Raw genomic sequence first — 11,692 nt, 5'->3', positions numbered from 1 at the left:
TGACCTAAATGGTGGAACCACTTCTCCCATACCACTAATTTTGCTGAGAGGGAGAGAGAGAGATATGAATTGAATTATTTATTTAGATAGTGGAGGGTATTCATGCATGCTTGGGCTCCATCAGGGAGCTTTGTGTGCGGCTCTAGAGCAGAACGTCAGCTAACACATTCATCATGACCTCATGCATTACATATTACACTGCGGTTCAATGGGTTCTTTAGGATGTTTTTGAATCTACTCTAAAGCCCAAAACTGGTAAAAATATTTAACCATAATACTACACGATTACCAGTGGGTTTCTAAAGTTTCTCTGTATATAATAGAATCTTACTGAGATGTGTGCAGCTTTACTTGACCTGGGGTGCTAAAACCCGGCGGGTAAAGAAAATGGGTCAGTGGGTTTTCAAAATAGGCCACTGTGCCTTCTGTGCCATCACCTTATAAACAGGAGAATCGAAAAGGCAACAGCCGCTCACCCAGCTCAAAAACTTCTGAAAGCTGCTGGATAGTGGAAAAAGTCTTAAGTGCAGAAAGGGTAAATCTGCACACTTTAACCTAATGCCACGTTCCACTTTGAGACTGATGAATAAATGAAAAGCAGGGGAAAAAATTGATACAGATTTGATAATCCAACAGAAAAGAACAATCTTGTTAATCTTGCCTATGGATTTCTTAGCTTACCTTTCTTCAGCTCATTTGGGCATTGAGGACTGTTTCAATACATACCCTCAAAGCTACAATCCTGAACATTACATGCATACTTATTCACTCTTAATCACATATATTTAAGACAGCAGCTAATCCAAATAATGAACACTTCTATAGTTGCTCATTTAATGGCTTCTGTGTTGCAGGACTTTCCAGGGAAAGATGATACAGCACATAGCATGTCATGTCTTTACCTTAGCAGACAAATGTGGAACATTTGAGAGTTTGAGGAAGTAGGGAAGTTGTGGCTAACAAATAGATAGAGAGCTCGTATAGTCCTTTACTATTAAATACTGCAACATCAACAGCTGAAATTGCAGTTGAAGCATGTTTTATTGTGCGGCAGTGGGGAAGGTGCTGGCAGAACAGCGATGTTGACTTGCACCTCAGAGGAATCTTTGGAATTTGTAGCAGTCTAACACAATGCCAGTATCAGAACCAGTATCAACATAGGCGTTGAAGTGAATAACGATCTTCATGATTGCTGAATTTAATAACTTATGTTCATGCCACGCCACCCTCACTAATGAAACACACACATTCCCTGTTTTTACAATAGGCCATGTTCAGGTTATTTTACTACAAGCCGAGCGAACCTAAAGCAGCCTTTTTAGGACCCTGTCATCCACCTATATGTAGTATTGGATGCAAACTAAAACATTTTTTCCTCATATCTTTCGTCCTCATTAATGCTAACTGGCTCTCGTGAAATGCAGCAGCCACTGCAGTCCAGAACACACTGCTGCTATGATGAAGTATTTCATGCTGAATGGTCCCTTCAGCAGTATGTGAAGCTGAGTACTGTGCTGTCATCTAGATGTATCAATCCAAGGAGAGATGCATTAGACTTAACTGTTCCTACAAGACCCCCGGTGACCAGCGCAGCACTGACTCAGTGTGCATAGTGTAACTAGCTAGTGCAGTCTGTACTAACCAAGAAAAATCCAATTTGTAAAATAAATGTAATAAGAGGGCCACACATACAGTGCTATTTGATTTCAGCAATGCATTTTTATTTCAAGCATCATAAAGCCTGACAAATACGTTCTTACTTTACATTTTATTGTCTGTGAAACAATTTTCCTTCAAGGAAACGAATGATTAGGATTTATCTGAGAAATGGGATGTAGCTGCCCTGTCTGTTCTGACAGGACATTGCAAGATAATTTTGCTGAGTCCCAGTAACAATAAAAGCTTTATGAGGGTCCTTTTACAGTTTTTATTTTATTTTTTATTTTTTTGCTGTTAAAGCTTTTTTGTACACACTTTTGCAGGGTCAGTGTTATGTGATCTCTCATCTGCTCTCCATGTTGTCTTGTGCAAGATGCTGCCTTACAGCTCAGGGTGCACAAAGCTGACATTAAACTGCAGGCTGGCACTGCTGACATGAGTGCATTTAGTCAAAGCTCACATTTATGTCATATATCCTGGAGTGTGTTTACCCTATTATGTAGTAAACTAGAGGGTACACAAAGAAGAAAGAAAGCCACTTTGTTTTTGTCATTGTACAGGTTACAATGAAATGTGTTCTCTGCATTTAACCCATCCTATTGTATAGGAGCAGTGGGCAGCTGCAGCACCCGGGGACCAACCCCAGTTCTTCTTTCCATTTTCTTGGTCAGGGGCACAGACAGGAGTATTAACCCTAACATGCATGTCTTTTTGATGGTGGGGGGAAACCGCAGCACAAAATGGGCCAAACGGTCAAAAGATCGTAGAAGAACAGCACAGTATGACACGGGGAGAGAAGGGGCCCAGCAGTTGATTAAAAGAAGGATCTAAGCCAACCTCAAGACATTGCTGATGCACTGTTAAAGAAGAGGACAGGAAAAAAGGCTTTTCACCCCACTGGTATTTCTCCATGAATCCTGAATTAAGACTTAGACTATTTTGCTTAGTGTGTATACAACAAAGAGAGAGAGAGACCGTCCCTTCTTTATGCAACCAAGTTTGCCTCATCCCTCTTGCTTCAAGGATGCATTCATTTAAAAAACTGAGTAGCTTGGCCGAATCCCTGTGTTGCTGAATGTATTGCATATATTTAACCCACAACAGGATGTGGACTGCCCCTGTATCCATGCCAAACCCAAAAACATCCACACTGCATGTTTACCACTTGTTTACCACTGCTCAATAGCCACACTGTACCTACTTCCCCAAACTCACCACTACCTGCCATGTTCCACTTGTCCTCCACTGTGTTTTGTAGGCCATTAAAAAAGCTCATGACAGTCAACTCAGTAGCCATGACATAAAAAAATCTAAATTTACATACGTATTGGACAAGAAAAAGTGTTATGCTGCACCCATAGTGAGTCTTTATTTTGAAACTGTAGTTCAACAATCTTTTGGTACAAAACAACAGTGTTATATAATGCTTAAATAAAATGACCATCTGGATGCGAAAATGCTGATTCTGTGGCAATACATGAAACATAGTGGTTACTATCATTAAGTGATCTACCGGTGGTCAGTACTAAAGAAAGTATAAAATGGCAGAATATCCTATTAAAAAATACAAAATGCAGATACAAGTGCCTAAACAAATCCCTTTTGCACCTTTGCCATAATGGAATTAAATTAATAATAATACATTTTATTTGTGGGTGCCTTTCAGAGCACTCAAGGACACCTTACAGAACACAGTTAAAGAACAAGAAGCACTGTATCAGACAGCATAAAATCAAAACAAAGCAGGGTAGACAATAAAAAGTTAATACAACAGATAAGTATAAAATCATCATCTGTACAAAACTCAGTGGAGCGTGGATCAGACTGAATATGCCAGCTTGAAAAGGTGCGTTTTGAGATGGGATCTGAAGGTTGAAAGGTAATAGTGTACCACTTAAGGCTACTGAAGAACTAGTTAACTTTGCTAAAAAATTAGATAGTAAGAAACGACATAAACATAGAAAAAGAAACTTCTCAGTATCTCCTTACGAGCTTCTACTACCAAACAGATGAGGTCCGTCAGCTACAGGGTCATCACTCATCATGACAGCCAACTTGCTCCATGTGATTTGTGATCAACCCAAGTAACTTAATGTCCTGTTTTCCCTTAAATATCTCAACGGATGCACTTTCACGTCTTTCAAATGTACCTATGAATATTGTATCATCGCCTATCTATCTATCTATCTATCTATCTATCTATCTATCTATCTATCTATCTATCTATCTATCTGTCTGTATGTGTATATATATATATATATATATATATATATATATATATATATCCTCCCTCCCCTTTTTCTCCCCAACTGTACCTGGCCAATTACCCCACTCTTCCGAGCCGCCCAGATACATGTGGAGTCACCAGCCGCTTCTTTTCACCTGACAGTGAGGAGTTTCACCAGGGGGACGTAGCACGTGGGAGGATCACACTATTCTTCCCCAGTTCCCCCTCCCCCCCGGAACAGGCACAGACCAGAGGAGACACTAGTTCAGCGATCAGGACACATATACCCATATCTGGCTTCCCACCCGCAAACAGCCAATTGTGTCTGTAGGGATGCCCGACCAAGCCGGAGGTAACGGGGATTCGAACCGGAGATCCCCATGTTGGGAGGCAACGGGATAGACCGCTACGCTACCCGGACACCCCTCATCACCAATATTCACCAGTCGTCTTTACATGGTAAAGTAGCATGCTAAACATGCTACATGAACAGAAACTTTGTGTATGGGGTAACAAAAAACATTTATACAAGCTGTTTATTTTACGGCTATATGAGAAAGCAGTGATTGCACTGCTGTATTTTTAGTTAGTCAATGAAAATAACATTCTGCCAACTACTGCAGTGAACTGTTTCTAAATAACAATGTTCAGAGAAGGCACAAGGGTAGTGGTTTGCAAACTAGTCACTACGAACACAATTTGCTGCCCAGCAGAGCTTAAAGTTTAAAATTACACGTATTTACACACCAATAGTACGACGTAACACTGCACAAAAGCTTCGAGTCCTTTTTTTTTTTTGAGTACTTTTTGACAATATGGAAGCCTATGATATGTCCACTTGCACATTTACAGTAGGTGGAGTCCTGCACAGCTTTGGAGATGAGCTATATCTTAAACTGCATATTTGTTTCAAACGCTTACAAAATTACTTGGTTCCGAAATGACTGTCTTTCAAACCCTTCAAAATTTGGAAATATTTCCAGCACCAATCACTAACCACACACACCCACAAAAGTGTTGTGGCAATTTAGGGACAGGGAATGTGAAAACCATTGGGAAAACATTTCTGATGACTAATTCGACAACAGTTCCTGTGACAAGGCCAAGCTGTACACTGGGATTGCCCCAAAGTTACTTGGAAAACGATGGCCACAAGGGGCAAGTGTCTAATACCTTTATGAGCAAGTCTTTCATATGATGAGCTGAAAGTCATTCTCAGACTCGAATCTGATATCCGTTTAAATCTGGGGATGGTTTCTGCTCCAAAACCTTCTTCTCTCCAGAGGGTCTACAACAAACAGACAACACATTCAGTCTTATTCCAGAAAAAGTGAAATTTTGACTTTCAGGACCAGCTTATTTTTTGTGATTCCCCCCCTCCCCCCTTTTTCTCCCAATTGTTCTTGGCCAATTACCCTATTTTTCAAGCTGTCCCGGTCACTGCTCTACACCCTCTGCTGATGCGGAGAGGGCCGCAGACTTCCACATGCCTCCTCCAATACACGTGGAGTCGCCAGCCACTTCTTTTCACCTGACAGTATTCCCCTCAGTCCCCTCCCAACCAGGCACCCCGACCGACCAGAGGAGGCGCTAGTGCAGCGACCAGGACACATACCCACATCCGGCTTCCCACCCGCAGACACGGTCAATTGTGTCTGTCGGGACGCCCAACCAAGCTGGATGTAACACGGGGATTCGAACCAGTGACCCCATGTTGGTAGGCAACGGAATAGACCGCCACACCACCCAGTCACCCCAGGACCAGCTTATTTTTGTGTTATATTTGTAGATATCTTCCAATGTGCACAAACATTCCAACACAAAAGCTAACACTCATGATTTCACTCCAAAATGAAAATATCCAGAGCACACAATAAGTCATACCGTCGCTCAGGGCGGCTGATCCTGCGCATGGGGCTGCTTGGGCCACGGAGGGGTGAACCCATGCTGTTTCTCCTGTCTTTGGTGGGAGAAGGAGGTGCAGGCTTTCCTATCTGCAAACACATCATATGAGTTCATGTTCCCGCTAAGCAGAACATCTTTGGCCGAAAAGACACTTGTGACAAACTCCACACACAAGGACATTTAGTCAGGAAGAGGGCAGATTAACACACAAAAAAGGACACCTAATGGCACGTACATTTCTTAAAAGCATCACAAGGATGTGTTTAGCAAATGCTCATGTACAGAAGAAGGCAGTGTTAAGCTGATGGTAAAATCCTTTCCGGTCTTTAATGTGATTGCATGCCTGACCGACAGAGGGGTGCCCTCTAAAAGACTAACCGTTGATGGATGGAGCCAATCCTGCATGAAGCACAGTGGAGCAGAGCTAAGACCTCACATTAGTTTTATTATAGGTCAAGCTCAGCACCAAGGCTGTTTTTATTAATGTTAAGGATGAGAGATCTTTATTTGAGAACATTAGGCTCCTCAAACAGCATTTCAACTCCGTGACACCATGCATAAAGAAAAAGCGGGTCAAACAGAGAAGTTAAAGAACAACGTTCCATCTTCCAAGGACCAATCCTAGTTATTATCATCATACCATATATGTGATGTGAAAAATCAGCTGCATCCTTAATTACTAATTTTATTGTTATCTTATAATTTCATGAAATCTTGATAAACTTGGAACGTCATCAGCTAAAGAGAGCAGGAGATAAATGACCAGGGGAAGAATTTTTTCTTGGCAGCCAGATGGCATCCATAAACAACAGCTTTGTAATCTCCTCCATGGCACATCCCCTGACTGCTCCAACTCCCACCCCACATCCCTTGACCTGAGCTACAAGCATACTGTACCTTTAGCCTCATGTCTCGAGTATGTCTCTCCAGCTCCCTCCTTAATTCTTCCTTGGACAGCTTATCTACATCCAGTATAGAGTGTTTCCATTCTATCTGCTCCACACTATGAAGGTCATGGGACACGTACTGGCCAATCTTCACCTTGCGCAGGGTATGCCAGTAGCCCCGGTAAGCCCCCTCAAATTCATGCACAAGGTCAACCAGTGTTCGAAACTCAAGGGGCTTGAACATAAGGTCCTCCCTTCGGCTGATGCCAAGTGCACCGAAGCGTCCCCCACTGTGCACCCCCAGCACGATGTGGTAGAAATGGTTCCCTGAGAACTGAGTCTTAAAGCTGAGGGGGAAGCGCTCCACTCCTGGCATGTTGTTGGTGAGGTAACTACCATGAGCTCGGTCAAGAAAATGGACATTCAGTGTTGAATTATCAAGTCTCGATGATGGGACGCCCTGTCTCTCCATTATGATTTATTAACCAGCTTTTACTTATAGAGTCACATGAGAAAAAGACATACACAAACACGAGTTCAGACGCTAATGCTAAAGACAAGAGAGTCCAGTCCAATAAATGAATGCTGATCTGCCGGTTTTGCATCACTATTGGTGCTATACATTGTTCTAATAATGCATGAAGGCTCCTTTAGTTTTTGTTTTTTTTGATCTCCTAATTTAGATCTCCTAAATTAGACAGAATATTTTTTAAAATTTTCAAAGCTGTAAACCCAACAACACACACCAACCATCTATGAACAGTAACTCCTGTTCCACACCTTATTAGGCAGTCACTTCTATACAATAATAATGTTTTTTTTCTGAATTCAAATATTGTAAATAAAGCTGCCAAAATGTTTACAATCACTGCTGTAATGGTAACAATGTGTAAAGGTGATTACATCAATATGGCACACTACCAATTCAAACCATTATAGCCAGTATATGGCCCCTCTGATGATCGACTGGTGAAAAGATACATTCCCAGGATCACTGCCTCCAGGCATTTGATTGGTAGAGCCTCGCGGGTCATTTCCTTAGCGATGTCCATCAACCTGCAAAACATATTTAGATTAGAGTACGCTGTCTATGAATTGGCTTCTTTGTCAAAACACAGCAATGGTGAAAATTAAATGATTCAACGATTAATTTTGTGTGAGATGAGCAAAAGAAAGAAGAAGAAGAAAGCCATTGTATTTTGTCATTGTAGGTTACAATGAAATTTGTCTTCTACATTTAACCCATCCTATTGTATAGGACAGGGGTGGGCAATCTTATCCAGAAAGGGCCAGCGTGGATGAAGGATTTTGTTCCAACCAATCAATTACACACCTGTGTCTCCTAATCAAGTTCCTCAGCAAAGACTCTACTGGTTGATTAATGGGATCAGGTGTGTAACTGCTTGGTTGGAACAAAAACCTTCACCCATACCGGCCCTTTCTGGATAAGCTTGCCCACCCCTGGTATAGGACAGCTGCAGCATGCGGGGACCAACTCCAGTTCTTCTTTCCATTGCCTTGGTCAGGGGCACAGACAGGAGTATTAACCCTAACATACATGTCTTTTTTGATGGTGGGAGGAAACCAGAGCACCCGGAGGAAACCCACACAGACACGGGGAGAACATGCAAACTCTACATAGAAAGGACTTGGGATGGCCTGGGGTTCAAACCCAGGACCTTCTTGCTGTGAGGCAACAGTGCTAACCACTGGGCCACCGTGCCGCCCAAAACAAACTGAACTTTGCCATAAGCCATCAAAATAAAATCTCTGATACTAAAGACAATAAACCAAGGTCAGTGAAAGTGTATCGCAAGTCCCGGCTGACACAGCAGACTCTATTAAGCCATGACAACGGTTCCTGCCCCTGAAACACAGATACACCAATGATCCATTAATATCCATTTCACTATAATTCAGTCATCATCAGGCGTCAGCAGCACACGCCAGACCCGAGGATCACAGCAAACATGCTCACTGATTTCCCATGTCTGCTGCTGTCTTATTTCACCACTTGACATTTAGATTACTGCTAGTTTCCTCAACCACCCATGCAGAAATATCAAAGAACAAACCATGAACACAGAATGACAGTCTGGCTAAATTTGAAAAGAAAGGATGCTTACGCAGTAAGAGGCCGGCTCTTCTTGATCTCAAAAAATTGTGTTCCCGTGTGATTGTACCTGCAGGACGATGTTAAGCTCACAACGTAAAACAAAGAAAACAGCAGCAATGCGAAGCTGTTTTAGAGAGATTTGGTGGAACGCTCAACTGCATGATGCACTAAGTAGAAGAGACAACCACCCAACGTGCTTTGTTATATTTATAGTTTGTTAGTTAATGATGGATGAATTTCTACCCTGAGTGGAAATAATGTTTATGCTTTATATAGAATATACTCACTACAGTGCCCTACTTTCTAACATTTTGGCCCACATTATTAATCAAACTGTGAAAATATACATGGTTAGGTGAGTAAAAAACATGTATTTCACTGGCTGTCTCAATATTCACCCGTACTGTTAGGTGTTTCTCTTGCACTACTTATTTCTTTTTTTTTTTGTGAGTTCAACTAAGATTTGTGCATGTTGCTTAGGGCAATAGAACATCTTGAAATGAAACAGACAAATCACACAGTACAGTTCAAATACCCGACTTTCCAGTTACTGGCCAGATGATGGAGAATCTCCCTGACCTACAAATAGATATTGCATGCTATTTTTTAGACAGAGGATTTTTGCAACCAATATGGTATTTATTTTAGGGTATTCCATGAATTTGTTTTTCAATTAAAAAGACTCCCTAAAGGTAACTTAAAAATCAGTGTTTTCTAATCAGCTAGAACACTTCACGAGCATCATTCAGAGATCAGCAATGCTGACCCCTTTGCCAGTCAGTTGTGCCACTGCTGTAGTTAAAGGATACTGCAAATCCCTGATGTATTTCTGTATGGCTTCCAGACGCTGTGGGATACTGGTGGTAGGTTGGTAAGTAGGCACACTCGGTATTGGAATCTGTGGGCAGAGGACACAAATCACTCCACTAGTGTTAAACAACTCCAATATCCACTACAACTGGATGCCCTCTTGTTCAGTCTATTGGTTCCTCTCTCCTCTGCATATCCAATGGCTAGAGAATCTTAATTACAGTGAGGCAGGTTCCACAGAAATAAGACTACCAGAATCTGTCGTACTACTTCTTGTGCATAAAACCTAGCCTAGACCCACCTTTCTTTCTTTTTTTTTTTGTTGTAATTTGAACCAAACGCTTACATCATTATCTGGTATACAACAGGGTGAGTGAGATGCATTTGGCAAAGCTGTAATTTGACTCATAGTGTTTGTCTTTGTGTTGGAGCTGGAGTTGGCAGATGAATTGACCATTTATCATGTTCTGCCGATGTGCAAGCAGCCAGTAAAGTAAACAAATTAACTTGAATAAAAGGTGAAAAATTATAGTGCATTTATATGCACGTTACGAACCACACAAAGCTTTTGGTATATCTGATGTGAGATTGTGCAGCAATTAGTTTGCATAACTCAACATTTACCCATAACACAAGGGTGTTAATTACTTTGGCCATATGTGTAACATTTACATGGCCAGTGTGAATTGCACTGTTTTTACTCAGTTTTTACTGTCAAGAAAAAATATCTGCCAATTAGCACTGTCCTCTTGTCCGTCACTGAGCAAGGATGGCAAATGCATGCTGTTTCCAATATAAGACTGGTGGTAGTATCCAACAGATGAGAAAGGGCAACACCATACCTTGGGCAGGTCAGTGACACCCCGGATCCCTTTTGCCAAAGCTTCACCATTTGGGTGAATTCGGGCCACATGGCGCCACATCCTCTCCCATGTTTCCTCCTCCACAGGCAAGCCTCCCCTATTCACGAAAAAGGGCACCCCCCCATCCCTCAGTTCTTCTTCACCTTCATCTTCCTGCTCCTCATCTCTCTCCTCCACTGAGCCCACCGCCGTTTTCAGCATCCCTCCTTCACAGGGTTGCCAGCACAACTCCTGGTACACTAACAATACCTCACAAGGCGCCCTGCCCTTTCTGTTGGTCTGCTTGCAGATTTATTACTTAAGAAGACTCCCAGATGACCAGCAGATGACCAACTCATGACATCCAACAGCATATGCTGCCAATGTCTTTCTTGAAAAGCGCCACAAGTCCAACGCAAATGTTTATCAAAAAAAAATTTTTTTTTTTAAAAAGGTGCAGAATTCAATTTAGAGAACTGGCACTCTGATTGTAAGCTACCAACAATGTTTCAGCTGACTATGCTCACCGATGCTACAATGACTGAATATTGGTACGGGGGGGAAAAATCGTAAAAATAAGGCAAATATGATGATTCTGCAGAACTTCTAGAAACACTTTGGGAGATAGATAGGCTACCGTGTAGACTGTATTACCGGCGACTCAAGTGAATAACCTAAGACAATAAGGTGACTGCAGCTCAGACTGAGATGTGCATCTATCTGCCTTATTCTAACGCAGATATTGTGAATATACTGGGTCACTTCAACGCCAAGGGCGCATCGAAAAACGACTTGCCTTAATTCCAAGTGACCATCGGCTGATTCTGGAAATAGGATTGCAGACAAAGTATTAGAGATCACTAATTCCCTGTACCGTTATCCCAGAGGTCATTCCGTCAACGGATCTTTCCACTCGGTAGAGTCGAATCCGATCACATTTCAAGCAGAGCCCCGTTACTCCATAAATCTGCCTCTTTTTTTCTTTTTTCCCCCCTTCAGTTCATTGCACTCTTCGTGTCAGCCAGCCATTGTTCATCCGCAGGCTTCTCCGGCTTCAGTGAATACGGGTAGAGTCCATGTTTAACACGCTGCTCAGACACTCCCAGACCGCCGACCAGTGCGCATGCTCCGTGAGTCCATGGTTATACGCTCCGGGACCTGAGACAGACGGTCCCACATCGATGCAAGTCTGGCGGCGGACTGAGGACACCTCCAACTCGTCCCCATATCCTCAGCCTCCTCCAGC

General features: G+C 42.3%; 1 protein-coding gene across 1 annotated transcript; it reads right to left on the bottom strand.

Annotated features, from left to right (window-relative positions):
* Positions 1-5,101: 5,101 nt before the first annotated feature.
* Positions 5,102-10,668, bottom strand: vash1 (vasohibin 1). Its single transcript, XM_056296379.1, has 7 exons — positions 10,447-10,668; positions 9,604-9,692; positions 8,805-8,861; positions 7,660-7,734; positions 6,689-7,070; positions 5,771-5,880; positions 5,102-5,174 (listed from the first exon to the last, which is right to left on the bottom strand). Exons 1-7 carry the CDS (start codon positions 10,666-10,668, stop codon positions 5,102-5,104), a joined length of 1,008 nt encoding a protein of 335 aa, XP_056152354.1.
* Between the last annotated feature and the right edge of the window lie 1,024 nt (positions 10,669-11,692).

This window comes from Lampris incognitus, chromosome 16 (genome assembly GCF_029633865.1).
Source record: "Lampris incognitus isolate fLamInc1 chromosome 16, fLamInc1.hap2, whole genome shotgun sequence".
NCBI lineage: Eukaryota > Metazoa > Chordata > Actinopteri > Lampriformes > Lampridae > Lampris > Lampris incognitus.
The sequence above is the reverse complement of the archived record's forward strand: the minus strand, read 5'-3'. Positions and strand labels throughout refer to the sequence as shown.